The sequence below is a fragment of the Trachemys scripta genome, chromosome 10 (genome assembly GCF_013100865.1).
Source record: "Trachemys scripta elegans isolate TJP31775 chromosome 10, CAS_Tse_1.0, whole genome shotgun sequence".
Classification (NCBI taxonomy): Eukaryota; Metazoa; Chordata; order Testudines; family Emydidae; genus Trachemys; species Trachemys scripta.
Genome location: NC_048307.1, coordinates 65,525,593 through 65,552,716, shown reverse-complemented (window position 1 = coordinate 65,552,716; position 27,124 = coordinate 65,525,593). Strand labels below are relative to the sequence as shown.

General features: G+C 43.3%; 1 protein-coding gene across 2 annotated transcripts in view; it reads left to right on the top strand.

The window, feature by feature from the left end:
- FBN1 (fibrillin 1) overlaps positions 1-27,124 on the top strand; it is a 213,841-nt gene that overhangs the window by 163,507 nt on the left and 23,210 nt on the right. For both annotated transcript variants that reach the window (XM_034783356.1, XM_034783357.1), the window contains exons 41-51: positions 630-752; positions 2,381-2,539; positions 3,668-3,739; positions 6,707-6,832; positions 12,478-12,600; positions 17,161-17,286; positions 18,425-18,541; positions 19,404-19,532; positions 20,734-20,853; positions 21,531-21,656; positions 24,596-24,745. In XM_034783356.1, the coding sequence (XP_034639247.1) occupies positions 630-752; positions 2,381-2,539; positions 3,668-3,739; positions 6,707-6,832; positions 12,478-12,600; positions 17,161-17,286; positions 18,425-18,541; positions 19,404-19,532; positions 20,734-20,853; positions 21,531-21,656; positions 24,596-24,745 (1,371 nt within the window). The remainder of the gene's footprint in view (positions 1-629; positions 753-2,380; positions 2,540-3,667; positions 3,740-6,706; positions 6,833-12,477; positions 12,601-17,160; positions 17,287-18,424; positions 18,542-19,403; positions 19,533-20,733; positions 20,854-21,530; positions 21,657-24,595; positions 24,746-27,124) is intronic.

Below are 27,124 nucleotides of genomic sequence, written 5' to 3'. Positions count from 1 at the left end.
TTCCAGTTTTATCCTGTTCCCTTGGCTTGGAACCCCTTGATGTGTGTGTGTGGCATCATTTAATGGATGCAGCTCTTTCACCTTCCCTGCTCAATAGCTCAAATTCCCTAAAGGCCTGAGCAGTCCACTGCAGCATCCTGTGATCAGATGGGTTCTCTGCCTCTATCCACCAGCTATAGACCCCTGTCAGACTTATGGATGCAGACACACCTGGACAGACTGATCACTGAGCCCTTTTGTCACAAAGAGATAGAGACCAGGAGTGTAGAATGTGTGATCTGTCCTGATACCACCTTATTTCAAAGCATCTCCAAAATTTTTCTGGATAACAGAGAGGAAATGGATTCTCACTGTTCTGGACCCATTGAATATGCCAGGGGCCCACTCCCCTGGCTAGTTGTGAGGCCCTTAGGTTCACCTATAGACCTGTTTAATCATGGAATACCCCTTCTGCCATGCAGGCCTGCCCCATCATGACCCAGCAGCTCAGATTTTCTTTAAGTGCCCCCAGCGAGTACATTGTTACCCTGAGCGCTGCTAAAACAGCTTAACCCAAATTCACCGATTCACAAAAGAAATTTAGACCAAAATCTGCTGCAATTATTTAATGTCTTGTTGTTTTCTTATAGATATTAATGAATGTGATACACCTGGCATTTGTGGGCCTGGCACTTGTTATAACACTGTTGGGAACTACACCTGTATCTGTCCTCCCGACTACATGCAAGTCAATGGTGGCAACAACTGTATGGGTATGTTTTTTTTAAAGTGTTCCTTCTACATTGCATGTCAGGGCTTCCGATGATGTAATTCAGCCTAGCTCTATGGAGTTCACTTATACAAAAGAATTAGCATTGACTTGAATGGAGTTAATGTCGATTGACACCAACCAAGGTTCTGTCCTATTTCTTTATTTGTATTAAGTCAATGAAGACAGGTTTTTGTCAGAGCTTTACTAAATACCACAATTCACAGATCAATGTAGAGTCTGTTTAAATCAGCATAACTGCATGTTCCCATTTCCTTATTCCCACAGCAGAAAGTGTCATATTTACTCTTTGTATGGTATGAATTTCACATTTTAATCTCTTGGCAAGGGTGAGTTTTCATGAGCCATATCTGGTATTGATCTCTGCACAGACCTCCCAACTGGAGAGTTCATTGTAAAAACTGTTGGCTGGCTGTAATGTTTTTATGGTGGAAATTCCTAACATCAAGGGCTTGTTCTTGCTCCTAATGAAGTCAGTGACAAAACTTCCATTGACTTTAGTGGAACCAAGATCGGGCCCCAAAAGACCAATAACCATATCTTTGTGGAGCATTATGGCCAGACTGCGGCTGTAAAACCACTGGCCATATTAGGGGTGATGTACACCGCCCCAGCAGAGCTCACAAAGGCATTGTTAGCCATGGCTGCACACTTGTCCTATATCTCCTGTTTTGGGGAGTCTAACACCAGTGGTGCTGATAGATCCCAGACTCCTTGTGATGCCTGTCCTTATGCTCAAGAATTGATACAGTGCCCAGCCCTTGCTCCGGACCAGAAGATAGAGACCCCGTGACCTTTGCCTCACAATCTGTGCAGGGCTAGGCACAATCTCACTCTGAATGTGTACTGTTGTAAAATAGTGCATACAGTAGTGGCCTGCACTATTATAAGGACATTTATCAAGAGAAGATGGGCTAAATGCTCCAGTTCCTGACACCACACAACCCTTGAACGGTGTCAGTGAGTACAGATTTGGGTCCACCTCTCAAGATTTATCACAGTGTAGACGCTTTGCAGTAACTCCCCTGAGGTTTTGGGTGGTTTCTGCACTGTGTGGCAATCTTGTTTCCTTTGGTTTCAGTTTAGCTGTGTTTGGCCCCGTCCATCTTTCACTTTGGCTTTTGAGCTGATACAGACCTAAAATCTCCATGTGAAATTTGGGAAAACCACTGAGTTTCACCTGGTTTTGCATCAGAATGATGTGACGTTATAAACTATGCATGATTTTAAGATCAGCCATAAATGTGTTCAGGTTTGCTCAAGTCTGAGCCAGGGTTTGCAGGCCTTAGTGAATCCTTTGAGCCTGCTTTGAGTTATGGCCAGTTTTGGGGGAGGGGGAATGATTTTTGTTGTAAATTTTAGGGGTGACTCCACAATGGCTGAGGGTCACTAATATAAAACACTACTGAACAAGCTTCCTTCAGTGACTGCTTGAGGGACCTACAAATCAGATGTTTAAAAGAGGTGACCTAGTAAAGGTAGCATGGAACTGTGCTCAGGAACTTGGGGAAAGGAGGCTGTCTAATAAGAGTGGTCTCTCATTGACACTTCATATATTTCAGCGAAGTGCTAACACACAGTACCATCATTATACTTTTGTTTTCTTTGCAGATATGAGGAGGAGTCTGTGCTACAGAAATTATTATGCTGACAATCAAACCTGTGATGGAGAACTGCTCTTCAATATGACCAAGAAAATGTGCTGCTGTTCCTACAATATTGGACGTGCATGGAATAAGCCTTGTGAACAATGCCCTATCCCTAGCACTGGTATGTTTAATTTGAAAGCTACCCGAAGGCCCTGTTAACAATACGATTACTGCAAGCTGCTATAAAATGAATTGCTAGAGAGAGGAAAGTGCTATGTATTTTGTACAATTGTGTATGTGTACAATATACAAATATGAAATAATACATTTCTCATTATACTTGTGCCCTGGAGATGATCCTTTCAAGTAAGAGTTGAGGCACATGAGTAGGTCATTGTAGAGCACTCTGCATTCCTGCTGCTATGCTCTGCCTGTTCTGTGAATTACTGGAGGACTTTGTTCTGCACGAATGTCCATCTGTCCCCTTTGACAAACGTGTATGGGCCAGATGCTATGGGCCAGCCAAGCTGTGTTTGGCATGTGACCAGGAGTGGTGTCATAGGTGGTGCTAAGCCATCTGTATGTTCCCCTGATCCTGGGGCAGCCAGGCCCAGCGCAGTCCTCATCATAAAACACAATTGTATTTTACCCATTGCTGCCAAGAGCCCCAAGGAGCCTTTCCAGCAGCCAAGGGATTGCAGGGGCACCTCCACCCCTTCCAAGGATGATACCTATGCGGGATACAGGAAGCGTGTAGCTTAGGAGTCGCTCTGACAGTCCTGTGCCATTGCACGATTCCTCCACACTGGGGGAATCTTCATCAAGCTGGATCCACTAGGTGTTCCTCTGCTTCATGCTGACGAGCAGGCGCAAAACAGACTTATCAGACCTGAGAACTGGCTCCATCCTGGTCATTTGCAATTTTTGAAAATAATGTGTTGATTTCCTAATTACGACACAGGTTTGTGAAGTACAGACCCGGACCTGTGCATACAAAGTACAATGCACCCACTTAACCTGACAAGTGTGTACCTAATAATAATACCTGAATAAATATCCAATCCAAAGCCCCCTGAAGCCAATGAGAGTCTTTCCATTTGGCTTCACTGGGCTTGGGATCAGAACCCCATTACAAATCTGGCAATAGAATGTGCACTCATGCAAGGTACCACATACCTTTTTTGAAAATCCGTCCCTCAAAAGGTACAGAAAAAAGTGGAGACTGCATTTCTCTCAGGCTTGGGGTGAAATTACTCGCTTAATTTGATACATTCAAGATAACCGTTGTCTTTTTTTTTTTCTGTTACAGATGAATTTGCAACACTCTGTGGAAGTCAAAGGCCTGGTTTCTTCATTGACATTTATACAGGTTTACCAGTTGGTGAGTTGTGATTACTGTTTGGAGTTAAATTCCACGCTACGTATGTACTGGGAAAGGGAGGCATTGTTTTCACAGTCAGCTCTTTCCTGGAGAGGAATAAAGACTAAACAATGCCACGAAATTCAACCTTCTGTGCAACCCTTAACCCTTGTTTTAGGCAGAAAGTTTGCAGGATCTGATTTAACTCCTCCTAGCTGGCAGCTCTGATTATTGCTGCTTGTGATCACGGCAATCTAAAGCTCTGAAGAAATGGTAATTGAGCTAGATGAATGGCTTGTAGACACCAGAGAGCGGAGAGGTTCTGAGAATAAGGCCAATGAACATTGGGTTTCAGAGGAATTAGAAGTGTTTCCTTTTGACTAAAGCACAGATTTAATCTGACATTTCACACCAATCCCTCCGTGTATTGATTTAACCCAACAATCCCTTTTTCTGTTCACTAGAATATTTCTCACATGCGGTATCATGTGTAACATTGGTATTGTGTGTGACAAATGAATTCCTCGTTTTCTCTTTTTGTTTTGTTTTGTCAAAGAGGCCAAATTCGTCCCTCGTGCGGGCTTCCTTTTGTTTTTATTCCCACGAAAAGACAAATAAGAGGTGGAGCAAGCGTTGTACAACAGACGAGCAGAACTATAGTATATAGACAGCAACAAAGTGAATTATCCTCCATATATTATGGTGATGGGCACTATAGAACCCTACAATAGGATCTAATCAATCAATTCTAATAAGATATAGTGTATAATATGGAAAGGAATTACTAGAAACATACTGTACATTTTGTTCCTGGTCTTCTGAGGAGCAAAGCACCAGATCTCATTGACCAAAATCATCATGCACCCTATGACCAGCAAATTAAGTTACACATAAGTTTTAAGTGGCAAGTAGTAAAGTACCTGCCCCATCACCTGCTCAATCAGAGGCAGTCACGTGAGACTGTGTCCAGCCCTGCATGGTCTGAGCCTTGTCTGTACCACCAGGGCCGGATCCAAGTTTTTTCCCCTAAGCAAAAAAATTTCCCTGCGCCCCCCTGGCCCCGCCCCAACTCCGCCCCTTCCCGACCCATTCCAACCTCTTCCCCAAATCCCCGGCTCCGCCTCCTCCCCCAAGCGCGCCGCATTTCCCCTTCTACCCCTCCCTCCCAGGCTTGCCTGGGAGAGAGCGGGGAGAAGCGGAGCGCTCGGAGGAGGAGGCAGAGATGAGCTGGCGGGGGGGAATGGTTCCTTTGCCCCCCCCATGGTTACTTCCTGCGGCCCTCACCGGGCCCCCTGCCGCCGCAGCTCACCTCCGCTCCGCCTGCTCCCATGAGCGCGCCACTGCCGCTCTGCTTCTCCCCCCTCCCTCCCAGGCTTGCCGCAAAACAGCTGATTCGCACGGCAAGCCTGGGAGGGGGGGAGAGAAGCGGAGCGTGGTGCGCTCGGGGGAGCAGGCGGCAGTGGAGCGGAGGTGAGCTGGCTCCCCCCGGGTTACTTCCTGTGGCCCACCCCGCGCCCCCAACCGCTGTAGCTCACCTCCGCTCAGGGCCAGCTCCCGGCTTTTTGCGCCCCAAGCAACCAAAAAAAAAAAAAAAAAGGAGCCAGAGCGTGCCGCCCCTTGGAAAGTGCCGCCCCAAGCACATGCTTGGAGCGCTAGTGCCTAGAGTGGCCCTGTGTACAACGTAATGTGGTGTGCACTGTGCAAATGAGGATGGAGTCACCCTAGGTAGGGATGGAGTAATGTAAATGTGCACCATATGCAGATCCTGCAGTAGCAGTTAATAGCACGTGTTGCAGTCTGCACCCTGGCAGCTGTAGTATTTTATTCTGCTAGCCTTGTTCTAACTGGAGTGCAGCAGCCAATGCAACTGACTTTTGGTGTCCTCATGTATTAGTATATCCCTAGCCACCAGCCACACTGATACATTGTGCAGCAAACACACACTTTTTCAGTGACTCTTGGGACCTTCATAGGACTTGCTGGGTTGTGATACCTGAACTGCTTCTTTTACTTCTTCAGGAGGGCAGTAGTAGCCACTCCCACTTCTTACACACACTAGGCCAGTGGTTCTCAACCCATGGCCCACTTGCGGCCCAATCAGCACACAGCTGCAGCCCATGTGACATCCTCAGCGCCCTACAGGTAGTATAGATAGTGTGTAGATGTGGCCCACATAGCCCATGGAGAACTGCATATGTGACCCACACTGTTAAGATTGAAAACCACTGCAGCAGGCATACTGGCTTACGCCACTGCAGAACTTTTGTAAAAGGGCATAAAACTAACCAAGATTTAACAGATGGTGGAAGTGGATGTAAAGTTGAGTTATAACAAATGCTGAAGGACAGCATGGTCTAAAGACAGTGTCTTTCCATTGACTTCAGTGAGTTCTTTGATCCGCCTCTTAGAGAATGATGAGCTTTTTTTTATTATTAATACAGAAGAAGCTCAGTTTATATTACTCTCACCTGACAACAAAATAGGTTAGGCTGGATTCTCTGGTCCCCTAAGGACACTTTGTTCCATGTGAGTAGCACAAAGTGGCCTTAAAGTGGCTAGAAAGGGCAAGTGGAGAATTTCCCCCATGCAGGGGAACTTTCTGCAGTTCTGCAGGCTGGTGAAGATGGCTCTGCTGCTTCTCACACCTGCAGCCTCACCTCCAGCATAACAGATAGCAGGAGGCATGTCAGGGGCAGGGAGTGGACAGATCAGATAGGGGATGGAATTTGAGAGTCCTGCGCAAGCCTAACTTGCCCTGGGCTGGGCATATCTTGGATATAGTGAAAAATGAGAGCCATTGAGTAGACTAGTCAGCTTTCCAGCATGTGTAGGAATTTATTGAATGTCTGATACCTTTTTACACTGTAATAGGATCATACTGCTAATATAAACATTGTGATAATATCCCATGAGAATAAGAAAACATTTCTATAGAAGGGGATTGAATGAATTGGCACTTTCAGACTATGTAAAAATCAATTGTTACAGATATTGATGAATGCCGAGAGATCCCCGGAGTCTGTGAGAATGGAGTCTGTATAAACATGGTTGGCAGCTTCAGATGCGAGTGTCCAGTGGGATTCTTTTACAATGACAAGTTGCTGATCTGCGAAGGTAAGAGGCTTATAATTCCATCACAAATAGAAATTGGATCATTAGTCAGCTGGTAACGCAAACGCTGGCAAATCTGATATACTTGCAAATTCATCAATAACAAGGGTATTTACTAGGATCAGAGAAATGTGGGCCAGGAGTGTCTTAATGAAGACATTTTGGCTTTCCGCTGGAAATTCTGGTGCCATGTATTTTTTCTGTTGGAAACGAAGTATTATACTTTCCAACTAGTATAAAGGTCTTGAATGAGTTTGAGTCAACCAGTTGTGGCAAGTGAATCTTCTTACTTTTCATGGTCTGGATGTAAAGATGAGCAGTGGGTGGTCTTCCCATGTCAGATCAAGACCAGCGTTCACTTCCAAGCTGATATTTTTTTTCCTAATGAAAACAAGATTTGTGTAAATATTCGAAAGGCATGCTCAAAAATATTGTAGTGGATTTTCATATCAAATAAATCTGGATAAACGTTCCCTAGCAGTGTGTTAGGGGTTGGCTACTCGGGGCTGGCAGAACGCCCTAGAATGATGTGATTTGTAGAGAGAGCTCGCATGTTGTGCTCTAGCTGCCTGGACTAGATAACTAGGTACCTTTTAGAGCACGTCAGCATGGTCTGTAGAGGTCTATACAGTTAGAGCACAGCACATTAGTGCATGTAACATATCACATCTCTCTGGAGTGCTTTGCCATGCCCTGTACAAAAGCCCTTAGTCACTGTCATTAAACAATTAAAGATTATGGTATGAATTTCCTTCATTCTCTGTGGTGATTGTGAACATAAGAACGGCCGTACTGGGCCAGACCAATGGTCCATCTAGCCCAGTATCCTGTCTCTGGAGGACACCACTATTTACCTCTCTTCGTTCTGAAAACTGACCATTTATTCCTACTCTTTGTTTTCTGTCTTTTAGAATCATAGAATCACAGAATATCAGGGTTGGAAGGGACCTCAGGAGGTCATCTAGTCCAACCCCCTGCTCAAAGCAGGACCAATTCCCAACTAAATCATCCCAGCCAGGGCTTTGTCAAGCCTGACCTTAAAAACCTCTAAGGAAGGAGATTCCACCACCTCCCTAGGTAACCCATTCCAGTGCTTCGCCACCCTCCTAGTGAAAAAGTTTTTCCTAATATCCAACCTAAACCTCCCCCACTGCAACTTGAGACCATTACTCCTTATTCTGTCATCAGGTACCACTGAGAACAGTCTAGAGCCATCCTCTTTGGAACTCCCTTTCAGGTAGTTGAAAGCAGCTATCAAATCCCCCCTCATTCTTCTCTTCTGCAGACTAAACAATCCCAGTTCCCTTAGCCTCTCCTCATAAGTCATGTGCTCCAGACCCCTAATCATTTTTGTTGCCCTCCACTGGACTCTTTCCAATTTTTCCACATCCTTCTTGTAGTGTGGGGCCCAAAACTGGACACAGTATTCCAGATGAGGCCTCACCAATGTCGAATAGAGGGGAACGATCACGTCCCTTGATCTGCTGGCAATGCCCCTACTTATACAGCCCAGAATGCCATTAGCCTTCTTGGCAACAAGGGCACACTGTTGACTCATATCCAGCTTCTCGTCCACTGTAACCCCTAGGTTCTTTTCTGCAGAACTGCTTCCTAGCCATTCGGTCCCTAGTCTGTAACAGTGCATGGGATTCTTCCATCCTAAGTGCTGGACTCTGCACTTGTCCTTGTTGAACCTCATGAGGTTTCTTTTGGCCCAATCCTCTAATTTGTCTAGGTCCCTCTGTATCCTGTCCCTACCCTCCAGCGTATCTACCACTCCTCCCAGTTTAGTGTCATCTGCAAACTTGCTGAGGGTGCAGTCCATGCCATCCTCCAGATCATTAATGAAGATATTGAACAAAACCGGCCCCAGGACCGACCCCTGGGGCACTCCACTTGAAACCGGCTGCCAACTAGACATGGAGCCGTTGATCACTACCCGTTGAGCCCGACGATCTAGCCAGCTTTCTATCCACCCTATAGTCCATTCATCCAGCCCATACTTCTTTAACTTGCTGGCAAGAATACTGTGGGAGACTGTATCAAAAGCGTTGCTAAAGTCAAGGAATAACACATCCACTGCTTTCCCCTCATCCACAGACCCAGTTATCTCCTCATAGAAGGCAATTAGGTTAGTCAGACATGACTTGCCCTTGGTGAATCCATGCTGACTGTTCCTGATCACTTTCCTCTCCTCTAAGTGCTTCAGAATTGATTACTTGAGGACCTGCTCCATGATTTTTCCAGGGACTGAGGTGAGGCTGACTGGCCTGTAGTTCCCCGGATCCTCCTTCTTCCCTTTTTTAAAGATGGGCACTACATTAGCCTTTTTCCAGTCATCCGGTACCTCCCCCGATCGCCATGAGTTTTCAAAGATAATGGCCAATGGCTCTGCAATCTCATCCACCAACTTCTTTAGCACCCTCAGATGCAGCGCATCTGGCCCCATGGACTTGTGCTCATCCAGTTTTTCTAAATAGTTCCAAACCACTTCTTTCTCCACAGAGGGCTGGTCACCTCCTCCCCATACTGTGCTGCCCAGTGCAGCAGTCTGGGAGCTGACCTTGTTCGTGAAGACCGAGGCAAAAAAATCATTGAATACATTAGCTTTTTCCACATCCTCGGTCACTAGGTTGCCTCCCTCGTTCAGTAAGGGGCCCACACTTTCCTTGACTTTCTTCTTATTGCTAACATACCTGAAGAAACCCTTCTTGTTACTCTTAACATCTCTTGCTAGTTGCAACTCCAGGTGTGATTTGGCCTTCCTGATTTCACTCCTCCATGCCTGAGCAATATTTTTATACTCCTCCCTGGTCATTTGTCCAATCTTCTACTTCTTGTAAGCTTCTTTTTTGTGTTTAAGGTCAGCAAGGATTTCACTGTTAAGCCAAGCTGGTCGCCTGCCATATTTACTGTTCTTTCTACACATTGGGATGTTTTTTTCCTGCAACCTCAATAAGGATTCTTTAAAATACAGCCAGCTCTCCTGGACTCCATTCCTCCTCATGTTATTCTCCCAGGGGATCCTGTCCATCAGTTCCCTGAGGGAGTCAAAGTCTGCTTTTCTGAAGTCCAGGGTCCGTATTCTGCTGTTCTCCTTTCTTCCTTGTTACTGATCCATGAAAGGACCTTCCCTCTTATCCCATGACTGATTTATTTGCTTAAGAGCCTTTTGTGAGGGACTTTCTCAAAGGCTTTCTCAAAGTCCAAGTACACTATACCCACTGGATCATCCTTGTCCACATGTTAGCTCACCCCCTCAAAGAATTCTAATAGATTGGTGAGGCATGACTTCCCTTTACAAAAGCCATATTGACTCTTCCCCAACAAATCATCTGTGCGTCTGATAATTCTGTTCTATACTATAGTTTCAACCTATTTGCCTGGTACTAAAGTTAGCTTACCAGCATGTAATTGCCAGCAGGGCCGGCTTTAGGAAGTGCGGAGCCTGATTTGAACAGTTTTGACGGGGCCCCGACAGGGATGACTAAAAAAAAAAAAAAAAACACATAAAAAAAACACGTGGGGCTTGTACTCACCGGGCCACGCTCCTAGTCTTTGGCGGCGGGTCCTTCACTCGCTCTGGGTCTTCGGCGGCACTGAAGGACCCACCGCCAAAGTGCCGCCAAAGACCCGGAGTAAGTGAAGGACCCACCACCAAAGACCCGGAGCGCCGCCGGGTGAGTAAAAATTAAAAAGGTGCCTCTAGCCAGGGAAGGGATTCTCTGCCACTTGCCCCCCACTCTGGGCGGCCCTGCCACTGGGCGCGGGGCCCTCTTAGGCGCGGGGCCCGATTCGGGGGAATTGGTGGAATTGGCCTAAAGCCAGCCCTGATTGCCAGGATTGCCTCTGGAGTCTTTTTGAAAAATTAGCTATCCTCCAGTCATCTGGTACAGAAGCTGATTTAAATGATAGGTTACATACCACAGTTAGTAGTTCTTTGGTTTCATATTTGAGCAAGTCAGTGACAGATCCAGGAATAGAACCCATAACTGCTGAGTCCCAGTCCAGTTCTCTTTCTACTAGATCACACTGCCTGTCCACATGAGCATCTGCTATGTCCCATAGATTAGCTGATGCTCTTTAATGGGATGTGGCTGATGCATTTTTCAAGATTCAAAATAGTATCTGGAATGAAAAATATATCTTTTTAAACCTACTGTATGATTAAAAAAAACCACAGCTACAACACAAACAAAATGCTTTGTATATTCTTCTTGAAGAATAATGCTGAGTTGCTTTGGGTACTATATCTCTTCAGTTTCACACAGCTGCCAGTAGGCAATAACTTTCCCAGGGAACAATATACACTCCCCAAGAGGACCGAAGCACTCCTAGGAAAGCTGACAAGTCCATGAAATCTAGGCACTTGGCAATAGGCCATCCAGAATAAAAGTTTAGTTTCTTGAAGTCCTTATCTGTTTCTTTGTATAACTCCTCACCTTCCTGTATGCACCCCGTCTCCCACCACGGTGTATTCTGGTCAGGGGAGCTAAAATAAGATGCTTTCAGATCTCACTCGCTGCTGCTGCCCAGGTGTTACTATTGAATAACCAAGGTAACACTCCACCCCTGGGAAAATGCACATGTTGCCTCTGTAATGCTTCCAGTCCTTGCCACTTTGAGGAATGAAAACGCAAATTCAAGCCCAGGTCTCATGTTCATTATTACACACTACTACCTCTAGCTGCCAGACTGGCTCACACTCGGTCTTCTTTCTAATGCTGTCTCCCTCTTCGTGGGTAGCTAGTGCTTGCATTATTCATGAAAGCAGGTATTTCAGATCCTCCTTGCCTGTAGGAATTATATACAACAGTACAGCTATTGTTAATGGGTGTGTCCCATGCAACCCCCAGCCACCCGCAGTAAATAAACTGGAAATGACAGTGGTCAATATTACAGATGGAAAATGTGTCATTTGCTCATCTGCTCTGTTGGCAGGCAGCAGGGAGAAAAATTAATTAAAACAAAAATCTTATCAATTAAGTTGCAGGTAAAGAATTAATAATTAAATTCAGTTTAAGAATTTTCAAAAGAAAAAAATATTTCAAAGAAAAGCTGTTGGGTGAAAATGATTTTTTTTTCTTAATTGTTCTCACCTGTGTTTTTACTAGAGGTTATTAAAACTGAAAGAATGGTATTAAAAGTCTTATTTGCATGTCACTATTTATGTTGAACTCCTATTAAAGTCATTGAGAGTTCCACACTTGGGCTCCAATCCTGCACTGTGGTCAGTGTGGAGCCTCAGAGACTTCAGGGGATCTTTGTGTGGACACAGCAGTCCACTTGCATGGTTCATAGTGCAGGATTGGAGTCACAAGTTGAAATTCACCCATGGTCGGAGTGCCAGCCAAAGGCCCATAGACTTCAAAAGAACCTTCTATTGGCTACCTGCAAAGGGATGAATTTCAGTGATGGATTGCATGCAGGTTCAGAATCATGGTAGGGAAATATTTAAATCCAACCAAAAATCTACTCTCATTGAAATATTTTTCTCTACATTTAAAAAAATACATTAAATTTGGTACCAAACAAAAATATTCCTTAATTGTAGGTTAGAGAGCATCCCTTTGAGTTTAAAAATACATTTTGTTTTCTTGTCCATTGTCAGTTTATCCTAAAAATCATATTCTTTCTTGCATTGATAGATATGGATGAATGCCAGAATGGACCAGTGTGTCAACGAAATGCAGAATGTGTCAACACGGCTGGCAGCTATCGCTGTGAGTGTAAACCTGGCTATAGGTTCACGTCAACAGGCCAATGCACTGGTGAGTATTTCAAGGCTTGTTTGTATCTCAGTATGCAGTAGATAGTGCCTTTAAAAATAAAACCTTTAAAATCATATTCTTTCTTTAACAGGCTGTAGTGATTGTGTCACTCTAAACTAATATGATAGGTTTTCCCCCCCCCCAACCACCCTCTATTGCAGTGGTGCTCAAACTTTTCCTCTCATGCTCCCCTTATCAGTAATGGAATGTGTCCGCCTGGTCCGGGGGCTGCAGCCAGAAGTGGGGCTGCGGGGTTGTGGCTGGGGCCGTGGCCAGAGCAGAGCTGGGGACAGAGAGGGCCTGGGTGGTGCTCCCTCCCTGGTCACACATGGGAGCTGGCCCAGGCTCTGCTGTGCCCCCCCCCCCGGACATTCCTCCACGCCCCCATAGAGGGAGTGCCCCACAGTTTGGGGACCACTGCTCTATTGGAATGTGTGCAGACTATATTTTTGAGCTGTAAGGACCTGCCTCCTAACAATATATAATGGTTTTGATGAATGTTCTGCTTTTTTATCTCTCTCATGGCTTATATACACTTCATGCCTGCAAAAATTCAGGTGTGTGATTGCAAAATAAGTCTAATCAGAGAACCTTCAAAGAGGGGCTTTGAAATGTCATCTGCCAAAAGAGTGTATCCTTTGAATCAAACACTGAATAAAGTATTTTCATTAAGGGTTACAAGTAAAATCTAACTAAAATATAGGCCTTGACTTGCACTCAGTACAGTGCTGACTGCATGACTAGTGTTAGCTGGTTGGACTCTGTGCATTATACCTCCATAACAGAGCACAGTGTCTGGCTATGGAGCAGTATAATACAGCACATAAAGATTATTTGTATCTCATGCAAGGCCATATAATATTTTTCTAGCTTTTATTTAATTAACCTTAACAATGAAAATGAAACTAAGAATAAACTGAACTAGAAGAACTTACATGGTCAATGTTACAGTTAGAAAATTCAGAAAGACTAATGGGTAGATTTTCAAAGGCAGTTAGGTATCTAAATAGGCCATTTGTGCCCAGCTGTCCCTAAAGCTCCTTCCTTGAACTAACTCTGTTGTGCTTAACCCTTCATCTGTGATATATCTGTGGAGGTGAAGCCAAGGAAAACTACTGTTTTCTGGCCCTGAAAATTCAAAAACTTCCCAGGGAATGTGCAGTATTTTCCCCTTCCTCTACATAATTACTGTGGTTTGCATTATCACTTGCTAAATGTGTTATAGCTAAGGATACGATTTTAGTCACAGAAGCCACAGACCCTGTGACTTCTTCGGCTTCAGTTATCAACACCTACAGCTCGGGCCAGAGACTGAACTGTAGGCCCATGGCTGCAGCCGGGCCTGGAGCTGGGGCTGTGCGCCCTGCCTCTGCCCCCGCCCCATGGCTTCAGCCAGGGCCGTGTGCCCCCGCACTGTGGCGATGCAGTTCCCACACCCTCCTGGCAGGCCTTGGGCTGTCAGTTGTCCCCACCCCAATGGGGCTTCAGTTGTCATCCCTCCCCCCTCATCCAGCTCACCCCCCCACACCCTGATTATGTTTAGTAAAAGTCAGACAGGTCATGGGCTGCTGTGAATTTTTGTTTATTGCCCACAACCTGTCCGTGACTTTCACTAAAAATAACCGTGACAAAATCTTAACTTTAGTTTTAGCACACTATTTACTTCTCAGATTTTCACAAATAATCACTGTCTTTTAGGAGTCTCTGATGACAAGGTGGACTTATCTGCTAGGTGATGTTCAATAGCTAGCTTAGAAAGTTTAAGAAGGAGCTTTTCACACTTTTGTGGACTTAAACTAGACCAGGGGTCGGCAACGTTTGGCACGCGGCTCGCCAGGGTAAGCACCCTGGCAGGCCGGGCCAGTTTTATTTACCTGCTGACGCGGCAGGTTCGGCCAATTGCAGCCCCTACTGGCCGCGGTTCGCCGTCCCGGGCCAATTAGGGCGGCGGGAAGCAGCGCGGGTGAGCGATGTGCTGGCTGCAGCTTCTCGCCGCCCCCATTGGCCTGGGACGGCGAACCGCGGCCAATGGGGGCCGCGATCAGCCGAACCTGCCACGTCAGCAGGTAAATAAAACTGGCCCGGCCCGCCAGGGTGCTTATCCTGGCGAGCCACGTGCCAAACGTTGCCGACCCCTGAACTAGACCCTAGAGATTATTTTAATATACTTATTTGACTGGACTACAGTTCTCTGTTCATAGAATCATAGAATATCAGGGTTGGAAGGGACCGCAGGAGGTCATCTAGTACAACCCCCTGCTCAAAGCAGGACCAATCCTCAGATAGATTTTTACCCCAGTTCCCTAAGTGGCCCCCTCAAGGATTGAACTCACAATGCTGGGTTTAGCAGGCCAATGCTCAAATCACTGAGCTATCCATCCCCCCCTGTTTTCCAAAGATGGCATCATAGCAAGAATGGTATTCTTGTTATCTTGATTCTTTAAAGAATCGCAAAGGTTTTATAGAGGATTGTGTGCCAACTGGCTGTAAACATTGTATACATTTCTGGACAAAATAATAATTACAAAGGAACTAGATAACATTTTCCTTGGATTTTCTGCCTCTAAGCTTTTGAGTTTTAGGAAGTGCACTTTTCATTGGAGTGCAGTTTTGCATTGTTTTACAAGACCTTCGCGGGAAAAGGGTGTAGGGGCAGAAAAGAAAATCACTTTGAGAACTAAAGCTTGTTTTGTTAAGATACATGGCAACACGTGCAAATGTTTAGCATATTGTTAACATGATTGTTGTAACTCCTTCATTTTAGCAGAACAGGAAAACCAGGGAAGGTTCTGATATGAGCCACAATACCCTAAGGCACAAGCATTACTTCCCTGTATTTTGCTCTTATTTTATATTTAGTGAAAATAAGGTGGAACAATCACAGTCAAAGTGTTTCATGAAGGGTTTGATCCTGCAAAGCCCCGAGCGTAGTGCCTGGCAACCTTACAGAAATCAATGGCAGTTTAGGGTGCTGTGCACCTTGTAGGATTGGACCCACAGAGCAGCCACTGCATGGAAAATGGTAATACTAGAACTGTTTGTGTGCTATTATATCCAAATATGACCTGTTGCTGCCTCTGATAGATTGAGCTAGTTACTCCTCTCAGTATATACATAGAATTCTTCAGGTGTTACCTGTTATGGCAAGATAATCATTTGCATCCAACTTTCTTTCATAATGCCTAAGAGAGTGCCGCTTCCCAGTTCCTGATGTTCTGTGTTCATCACAAAAGAAGCTCCCAGGGTCTGGCCATAAAGTTTGGAGTGCAACCATTGCAAGTTGTGAAGACAGAACAGGGGACTTCCTGTTAATGGATCTCTCCATCACCAGGAAGAAGCTGCTTCTTTCTTTAGACTGAATATAAGGCAAAATTTACCTAATAGCCAGATCCGTTAGATTGTGAAATAGCTTTGAAGAGAAAAGGGAGTACCCCCTCTCTTGAGTCATTTAAAACTAGAATAGACAAAACACTTAAGAGTATACTGAATGGAACCAGCCCTCATTGGAATGGAGGTAGACAAGATGACCCTACTAGATTTTTTCCATCTCTACTTCCTCTTATTATGAGAAATGTGCTGAATAGTAAACATTCTGCTTCTTTATATGAGTTTTGCTGACTGTTGGTTAAATCCTGAACTTACAGAGGAAAGCATTCACAGCAAGGGTAGCAGTGAGTAGTCACATATTCAACTGGTGCAGAAGACATCCTGCTATCAGAAGGCAGCATGTCATGCACTGGGCCAGCACTGCGCGGTATGGTACTTTTTGTTGCTCTTCTGTGCAGGATGGTGCTATTAAGCATTTGCGGCTACTGTCAGGAAATGTGCTGCCCAAATTATGTGCCAGGCATGTCCCTGTTTTAAGCTAATCACGCTCCCATTGATCATGGTTTGCGTAGTGTCACTTTAGATGAGATTTAGATGCAACCATACTTGGGTGCACCATTGTAGCCATATTATTTGTGCACCACTCTGCTTGCCCTTTGGATTTTGGCTTTCTGAGAGCCAAGTGCAGGGAAGGGCCGGTGTTAGCTCCATTTCTCATTTGTATGAGTTCTCTGATAGTTAATCAAGGTGATCATATTACTTTCAGTGCTATAATCAAACATGTCTGCAAGCAAGTAGTACAGGTATTTTTCTCTGGAAATATGTATAACCATAACAGATAAAGCTCTTAAACCTCCCAAACCACTGCACAATTGTTTCTTATTATTTGTTTACAAGCTGTTTAATTCAGCATAGGAGAGATTTCCCCACACAGTTACATTGCATTATTTTTATTCCCATGGCCTAACAGCGGTGCCCTGTTGCTGTAGCTAGAAATAGTCACTTGTAAGTAACTTTTCCCAATTATTTTACAAATCTGCAAATGTTTCAAAAATTAATTTACCATGAGTATTCCATTTTGTGTTAACAAATTAATATTTTATTGCCAACAGAGAGAACAATTGTCATTTTAAATTAGAGCCATGAATTGGATACTAGTTTTCATAGTTACCACTTAGTTTGTTTCTGGCTTTGTGGTTTATGGAACAATTTTCAGATGCCTTTTATTTACAGATCGCAACGAATGTCTAGAAAATCCCAATATCTGTAGCCATGGCCAGTGTATTGACACCATTGGAGGATTCTACTGCATATGTCACCCGGGATTTAAAACCAATGCTGACCAAACGATGTGCATAGGCAAGTATCAAGTTATGCTGTTAGTTTAATGAATAAGGGGTTTGAGGCCTTTTCTATGTCATAGAATTGCCAGATCCGAGTAGACCAGTGGCACTTTTCATCCAGTGACTTGCTTCTGACAGTGACCAGTAAAAGATGCTTCAGAAAAAGGAGCAAGAAACACCTTAGTTGACAATTATGTATAGAACTGACCATTGGCTAAGTTTATTCTGCATCAGTTAGTGGTTGTCTTATTCTCAGAAGCATATAGCGCCTATGACTTTAAAAAAAAAAAAAAAAAAAAAAAAGTATCCTATCTAACCTAGCTGTAGAGGGATGTTTTTGTTCTTCATAAAAATATTCAATCCTTTTGAGAATTTCACTAACCCCTTGGTTTCACTCAGACCTCAGGGAAATGAGTTCCACAGATTAATAATGCAATATTGCAATGCAATAATTGTAAAACTGTCTAATTCTGAAGCGTGTAAAGGACTGATTTCCTGCCAGGCAGAAACAAAGCTGTTTAAGTAAAACAAGAGCTTTCATGTTAAGCCCTTTGAAAGCTTCAGGTTTAGGGCCAAATTACTTGCTGACTTCAGAGGACTTGTGTCCACTTATGCAATCAGTGAATTCAGAATATACTCTACTGCATCTAAACCTTCTAAGCATTTGCTTGCATAGTGCTCATCTCAGATAAGACTAGTCAGATTCGGGCCAATTTTTCCCTTTTCCATGGGGACATTGTTAGAGTGGGAGAGAAGAAATGCACCCTCTGTCCTGGGTTTCACCCAGTTTTCTTACTGAGATTTTGGGCATGCCTGGGTTAGTACTGACTAGCCACCTAAAAGCTCCTGGGAAGATTGCAGATCCCTTATAGACAAGGTTAGTGTATGCCCCCTTTGGAAAGGGCAAGATGGCAGCTGCATGTAAACAAGTTGTGGATCAGCCCTTGCTCAAGAAAAACCATCTTTTGACATTATCAGTCAAATGTATAACCCTGTCTCGTATCTTCCATTTTTTTTAGGGAAGCTTAATCTCTATTCTCCCATTTGCTCTTTTAGTAATCCAGGATTAGTTCATTTCTTTGCACATTGTTTGGCTATCTGGCCTCCCTCTTCACTATCAGTTAGTAACAAGAGTTCTTGCTTCTCTTTCATAGATATTAATGAGTGTGAAAAAGATCCATGTGGCAATGGAACATGTAAAAATACCATTGGCTCTTTCAACTGCCGCTGTGACAATGGATTCATCCTCTCACACAATAATGACTGCATAGGTAAGGAGTTACTAAAACTGTTGCTGAGCTCAGTCCACATTTTCTAAGATTGTCTGTTATTCTAATTAAATAGTCATAAACACCATCTTTTTCCAGTGAATTCGAATCCCAGCTGTATAGTCAATACAGTTAGAGGTAAAGAGCAATTTCTTTGCTCTGGAAGCCAGTTTATCAGTCTCATACTCTATGCAGTGTAGGTGTAGCCGTGTCAGTCCCAGGATATTGGAGAAACAAAGTGGGTGAGGTAATATCTTCTATTGGATCAATACAAATAAAAGAGAAGTTGGTCCAATAAAAGATATTGCCTCACCCACCTTGTCTCTCTAATCTCTTGCTATGTAATTTACTCCCCTCTTCTTGCAGTCACTTGAACATATGCCTTCCGAATATACACTCTGTTCTAAGTATCTATCTTTTGTGGGGTGGGAGGAATCCCATAAAACAATCAGTTGGCTGCAATTTTTTCCCAATAGTTTTTGAGAAAAGCAAATCTATTTATGATACAGAAGAAACTGTTTTGACTGTCTTCAGGAGGTGACAGAAATACTGTGGACTTAAAATCTCTGCAATTAATGGGATTCTAGTGTGTGAAAGGCTGTCTCAGTCTATGGCCCAACTGAAGGCAAATGGAGCTCCGGGTGGGAGGAAGAACCCATGTGTGCATATCCCTTAGAAGGATCAGGGCCCACATTTGGGGATAGTGCTTTACATATAGAGACAGATAAATAATGATGCCACCCTGAATATATCACTATTGTGCTGTGAGCATGAAAGTCAGTTTAATAAACAGAATTCCTTCTTACGTATATTTAATCTTTGTGGATATTCGCCATGCGTTTCTCATGTTAGTTTTTTGTTTTAGATGTGGACGAATGTGCAAGTGGAAATGGGATGCTCTGCAGGAATGGCCGCTGCATAAACACAGTTGGGTCTTTCCAATGTCTGTGCAACGATGGCTATGAGGTGTCCCCCGAGGGCAGGACCTGTGTGGGTGAGTTTTTAATCTAACATTGGTTTACTATGGCAAGAGGACCATAAACCCTCAGCACATGGTCCCAGGTAAAATGGTGAGAAAGAAGCATGTTAGAGAAGAACTTCCCCTGCTATCACTATGCCCTTGTAGAAAAGCACAAATACGGTGGGAGCATGCTGTATTGGAATATTGTATTCCTTGAAATACTCATTAAGTTATTGTGCACACAGCCAGGAAGGAATTTTGTTCTAGGACTGGCTAAAACTACCTTTATTTCCTCTCTGCAAATTTTTTTTTTTTGGTCAAATACCTTGCAGGCCAGTGCGTGTAAAACAAAAATCTTTTTTAAAAAGCATCTTGCATTTATTTGAGGGAAACAAACAGGTCCAGTGACTTTCCCAGATCTTCCCCTTTCATGGGAGTCAGATTTTACTTCATTCTTTTATAATAGTTATTAATTCTTCTTAATAAGAATGTACATAGCTCTGCAGATTACAATGGCACTTTACAAATGTACAGTATGATACCTTTCCTGGCCAGCACGCACCCTTGCACAGGGACCTGGTCCAGCAGAGCCTTTCTCCCACCCTTATGGTTGCTCCTTTGTATAATTTCAGTGGCACAGTGCATAGAATTAAGTATACATGCAGTTATGTTTTCAGGATCAGGTCATAAGGCAAATAATCAAAGCAAGATAGGACACAGAACAAATCAGGAAAGGCAGGTGGTGGGGAATTAGCAGTGAAGGGAAGAAGGTAGGCAGGACTCCTGGAGGAAGCCAGTTTTAAAGAAGGTGAAGGCGGATGCTTGGAGGACAGGGTGGGGGAGACTGTTTAAGGCACGGGGAGCAGCATAACAGAAGGCTTTGGGTGCTTAATAAAAGTGTTCAGCGTTTGGGGGCACTTCACACTTCTTGGGTGCCTGCTCCCTGCCAGCTACATTTAATCCACTTATATCCCTGTCCATGCCTGACATGGGGATGAATTGATATTGATTCCTGGGCTGTGGAATCTTTAATCTTTCTTGATTTATAAAATAATTTATAAGCACATTAATCTCCTTGTAAAAAGGGACTGCCTCCCTGCCCTCAGAGAGCCCTGCGTGTGATAGATGCTCCCATCCTTTTCACCGGGAGTTTTGCACTCGACTTGATGTGAGCGGGATTAGAGCTGCTTCAATAACTGTTCTGAATACTGCGCCTTCATTTCTTTGCTTGCAGATATCAATGAGTGTGCAGTGGTGCCTGGTAGATGCTCACCTGGCACGTGCCAGAACCTGGATGGGACGTATAGATGCATCTGTCCTCCGGGATACGTTCTGAAAAATGACAGGTGTGAAGGTATGTAAAGGTCATTCATATTTCATAATGCAGCCTGCTCAAAAGCAGCTCTCAGTCCTAATAATATGTATAGTCATGCCTCTCTTTAGGCTTGACGTGTCATTTTTGACCCCTGTCAAGTGTCTGAACCTAATCATAAAATAGAATCATTCCAACAAAATTAAGTATCCTGTAAACTTTATGTACATTTGTACAGTATAATATGTATGATAAAGTATAAATGGTATTGATTTTAAAAAATAGATAATTAAATTAATTCTTCCAGGTTATGCAGCCACAGAGACTTTTACTCATTTGGGGGGCAACCCATTACTCTGTCTAGGTACCTATCGCTATGGTATCTAAATACCCAGTATTACTTTTCTCTTGGTGATGTGCAATGCTAGATAACCTGTGCTGTCATCACTCAGTACTTACTCGAGCAAAAATCCCTTTGAGTTTTGCCTGAGCAAAAACTGCAGGACGTGACCCCCGGAAAGACATTTTTAAAGTCCTGTATGGCCTAGCGATATCTCATTATTGTGGGCATGCCCACCTAAAACATCTTTGGAAATTAGTCCCAGATTGCACACCTGGATTTATTATTAATAGAGCGCTAACGTTTATTTTCATTAGAGCACAGGGATTTGCTCTCAGCTGAAACTATGCAGTGTAATACTGTGGTACTTTTCTTGCAGATATTGACGAGTGTGTAGAAGAGCCAGAAATCTGTGCCTTGGGTACATGCAGCAATATTCCAGGCAGCTTCACATGCCTATGTCCTGAAGGGTTTGTACTGTCTTCCACAGGAAGAAGATGCCAAGGCAAGTTATTTTGGTCTTTATATATTCATTTGCTTTGGGTTTACTAAAAACTTGACTAGATGCCTGTTTCTAATGTAACAAGAGGCTGTGGAATCTAATAGTGGTTTTTCACAAAGAAAGTTTGATGCTTATGTACTCTGTCCCAGATTCTCTCTCACACTGTCTCCTCAGCACAAGAGAGAAGAGCAATTAAGCGTGAAAAGCTACGGTTAAGGCACAGAGTTAAGCAATGAAACCCTATCCCCTTGAAACCTTTCCTCACCTACCTGGAGAAAAAGTTTAGAAATCTTAAAAGAGGAGGGAAAGGGTGAAAATAAAGACTGAGGCAGCTACTCTGAACTTTGAACAAAGTGTATGGAATCGGAGCTGAGGATGAATATACAGAAGAGCTTACATTAGAGTAATACTACTGTAAAAGATGAAAAGAACAGAGTGGATGTGAAAAAGAATTAGCAGAGGTTAAGTAGCATCAAATACATGCTCACCAGGAAGTAGTGGTAAAGAAAAGAGCCTAGAAGAGCCTTTGAAAGCAGCGTTGTAAGAAGAGTAAACACTCTCTGCTTTAAAAGGCTTTAGATGCCTTTGTTCTATGAGCAGGGCCGGATTAATGGAGAGGCTTTAGGGGCTGCAGCCCAGGGCCTCGGGCTAAGGGGGGCCCCGCAAAAATAAATCCATAATTATATACAATTCAGTGGTCACCAACCCGTCTATCACGATCAATTGGTCGATCCTGGAGCCTCTGCCAGTCGATCGCGATCTCCGCGCCATTAGAAGTCCAGCAACGCAACAGGGCTCAGACAGGCTGCTTTCCATGCCGTGGCCCCACTCCCCTCCTGGAAGTGGCCGGCTGCTGGCACATCTCTGTTGCCCCTGGGGGAGGAGGTGGCTCCGCGTACCATCCCCGCAGCACCACCCCCAGCACCGTCCCCGCAGGTCCCATTGACCGGTTCCTGGCCAATGGGAGCTGTGGGGGTAGCGCGTACGCTGTCCCCCTCCCCCCAGAGGTGTGCAGAGACGTGCCAGCAGCTGGCCGCTTCCAGGAGCAGCGTGGGGCCACGGCATGCAGGCAGGTCAGAATCCCCTCCCTCACCCAAACTCTTTCCCAGACCCGGTGCCCCCTCCTGCACCCCAACCCCCTGCCCCAGGTCAGAATTCCCTCCTGCACCAAACTCCCTTCCAAAGCCCACACCCCTCACCCTTTCCTGCACCCCAATATCTGCCCCAGCCTGGAGCCCCCTCCTGCACCCAAACTCCCTCCCAGAAAGAAACTAATCTAACAGCTGTCCTAAGGTAAGAAGTAGGTTATTTTGAATTAACTTAACTATATCTATGTGTTTTAAGACTGAAATGTAACCACAGAATGACTTTATGTTAATTAAAAGGCAAGTTTAGTATAGCGTTAATAGCCTCAATGCCATCATTGTGATCATTCTGTTTTAAAATAGGAAAAAGACTTGTATACAGGGGCCCCACAAAATCTAATAGCCCTGGACCCACAAGAGAGTTAATCCAGCCCTGTCTACAAGAATCATATGCAGTATTTTGAGCATAAACATGGAATTGACTAAGAAAAGAGCTCAAAAGCTGTACAGCTTGGAATGGAAAGATGTATGCTTGTTACTGCCTGCACAGAAGTGCAGCAAACTAAAGAGAAAGACATCTCAAAGACTTTGAAAAAGCTCAAGTAGATCTAAACTTCCCAAATCACAAACAGATATCCAGTTTCACAAATGCAATGTACAGTAGGCCCAGCAAAATCACCAGTGACAAGACCTTCCAGGATCTCTGTAGTTATGTTTGGCCCAACACAGGGATGCTTGTTGAAACCCTAGTGAGCTCTTCATCCCATGGTAGCTAAATGAGATTGTGGTTTTGGTGTGATGAATCCAACCTGCAGTAAACATTTGGTTTGGCACTGTAAAAATAGTGGTGAAAATAGCAGCGCTGTCTGAGCTGCACTTACATAGTTGTTTAAAGCCCATATGCTATCAATCTCTTCTTCTGAAAAATCACCCACAAAACCAAGAAAACAATTGAAGAAATAATGCAATCTCATCTCCTCTTCTCTGAAAGAGGACAAATGTTTCATATGGATTGTCACAGGAAAATTAATTTATGTACATTGAACTTAAAGCAAAGTGTTTTTTCTGAAGAAGGTTGTTTCTTTGAGTATACTGAGCCAAACAAGCTTCTGTTTAAAACTTCACATTACCTAAAGCTTTTCTGAAGTCTGGACAGTGCCCAGCACTGATCTTGCGGCCAGAAAACTGGATGAGCAGTTGCTTCCGCAACTGACCCTTATGCTGAGTGCCAACCTGAGGAGTTGCCAGCTGTCTGCCTGCTGGAGGCATGTGGTCTGTGATCTCACTTTTGTTCCAGTGTTTAGGTTACCCAACATGTAAGAGCACAATGTGGTATCACAGAACCAATGGGCCTTTATCTGTAATTTGGTAAAGCATTGAGGGGAAAAAAAGGTGTTATTGAAAATTGCCACTCCATTATTTTTTACATACAGCATTATCATCAAGGGTTAACTCACGCTTTTTAGTTTCCGTGTGGTTTATTAGCTAATGAGCATTGCTCTAATAATAAAATGTAAATAAATTAAGCTAATATTCAGAGGGTGCAGGAAAGGAAAGTGAGGTTGGGAGGAGCACAGCTTACCCTCTTTTTCTAAAGCAGTGGGGAGCTCCCCCTCTTCTCCCTGGCTAGATTAAACAACTCTCTCCCATGGAGCTTCTCTTCCTTGGCTGGTAGAGAGAGAGCTCTCTCTTCTGTTTCAATCCACTGTAACCACTGGCCACAACAATGCTTTTTAAGATCATCCATATGTAAGCTCTTTTGTAATTAGCTTAAGGTTTGATTTTCACATACCAATTGCACCAAGTCCTAATGCCTTTAATGCAGAACTGTATTATGATGTGCTTTTGTTTGTGCAGATCTGAGAGTGAGTTATTGCTTTACCAAATTTGAAGAAGGCAAATGCACAGTTCCCAAATCTAGAAACCATTCCAAGCAAGAATGTTGCTGTGCCTTGCAAGGAGAAGGATGGGGTGACCCATGTGAGCTCTGCCCAGAGGAAGGAGATGGTACGTTATCAGATATAATGCAATCATGGTATTATGCGCACTCAGAACTGAAAGAAGACAAACAATAACTTTGAGAGTCATAGAAGTGGGAATTAGAAAACAGAATGATCTTCCTCAAGGAATGGTAGATTATTTTGTTTGACCATATCACTTAATATTTCTTTTAATAAAGTAAAGGCCTTTGTGCTATAGAAAGGCACACAACATACCAGTTTCTCAAAAAAATATTTGTAGCATTTCTGTGTTATTTTATGGAAAATAAGTCAGATAAGTCTCAAGTACTCTGCTCTGGAGTTTTCTAATGCTATGCATCTTTTATTTTTAAATTTTGGTAAAATAGTATTAAGTCTTTGCTAGGCTATAAGTTTAAAAATCTATGGGACACAAGTGAATTTCATCTAAACAAAATGAAATCTAGAAAGGGCCACCATAAGCTTGAAATCTAGTCAGTTTTTTTAAAAACTGTTGTGCTAAAAGTAGGTACAGCTGTTACACTTGCCTCTCTGAATCTCCTTGCCTGTCTTTGTGGTTTTACAACCACATTTTCTTATTGCTAAAAAGTTTTTCTCCATCCTGTAGCTATGCAAGCCTCAAATAACAGGGGGAAACAGTGAAATTGATTATTCACTGAGGCTCTGATTTAGGATAGCCCTGAAGCACATGCTGCGCTCTGTTAAAGTGTTGGTGTACAGTTTTTACTCAATAGACACTTAGGGAATTCACAGTGTCAGTGCTATTACAGTGCAGTTATGTTCCAGGTATATTCATTCAGAATGACAGATTGTTATTAAATATATTACTATTTTCAATGATGTGTTAATGCAGTTCAGCTCATGAACAAATCATGGAGATGTTGAGCAGACCATACTCTCACAAGCCAAGAAACAAAACATCAGGTTTCCCTATTGTGCTATTTCTTGAAGGCGTCTTCCCTAAGTGTGAGTGATTAAATTGGCCTATCTGTGTACAAGCCAAAAGGGTAGAGTGAATTATAAAAGCTTGGTGAGCTTCAGAGCATTTTCCTGAAGTGCCCGCACATACGTTTGTCCCAGTCTGCATCGTTCTCAGATGACAAGATCAAGACTCTTTATTTGTTTCTATCTTTAAAAAAGAAATTGCTTACAAATTTCTGAGCTTAGAAAACTTCCTTAGCATGGAGGATGCAGAAGTTTTTAAACATTGTATTGTATTCCCTGGTGCATTCTGTCTCCTCCGTGTGAAATGTGCCCTTGAGCAGGCAGTCAGCCTAAGGGTTATGCATCACTTATGTCCCATTTTAAGCCGTACTTGAAAGGCGTGTGTGATGCATAGCCCTTTTGCTGACCCTGTGCATGGGGCTGAATTTCACTCTCTGTGAGGAACAGCTGGTCTGGCACTTGGTTGATTTTTAATGCTATCGTACACCGTTCTGTTTTGTTTCATTTTATTTTAATCAATCTCAGCAAAATGTAGCTAATATTTTAAAATTAAGCCATAAGACAAAACATCTGCAACTATCTCTAAAACTGAGTCTGTTGTATTGTAAGCCTACTCATAGTGTACTGAAGTACTTCAAAGTAGGAATTTATTGTATCTTACGAAAGGATCTGTTATATTCTGACTGTAGAGTAGATAAATAATATCTCAAGGGGGGCCTGAACTAATCTCAAATCCAAGACTCCACTTTCCTGCACAAATTTTATGGGTGCGTGGGGGGAGGGGTGGTTTTGGATTCAACCCCAAAGCTTGTGGGGGTTTTTGTCCTGGTTCTGACTCAAAATCAGAAGGGTTCTATTTTCTGACTGGATGGAAATCTTGGGAGCATATCCATTCTCATTACCTTTTGGTTCAGTGTAGTGGAAATTTATGTTGATTTTATTTATTTTTCAAGTGTCCAGAGTGTGCTAAGTGACTCATATAAACAAGGATAAACCTGTTTTCCACACCAAAGAGTGGACAGCAACCTGATCTTGCAAGACTTCTGCCATTTGATATCTTGCAAAAAGAGCTCAAGTGGTTTGTTGACATCAAACTAATTATATTATAAATCTAAGCTGAACTGAAACACCAGCACCTCAACCTATCTGTAATAAAATCAGTACTTGATGTATAAAAGGCAGCTGTTAACCTGTGGCTCTACAGGATTCAATAAATTGGTTTACAATCAGATCAGGTTGTATTTTCTTCAGAAATTTTAGTTACAAGAAAAAAGAACACAGTTATTGACATTTTACTGCTTTTAATAGAAATCTTTTACTTAATGTCTTCCATAAGAATAAAATAAAAAATTCTAATTGTTTGTAAGATTATATATGTACCTGATAAAAATGAAGTGAACATACAGTTACATTATATGTAAAGGAGTATAGGTATATATACTTTATGTACCACATTTGAGAG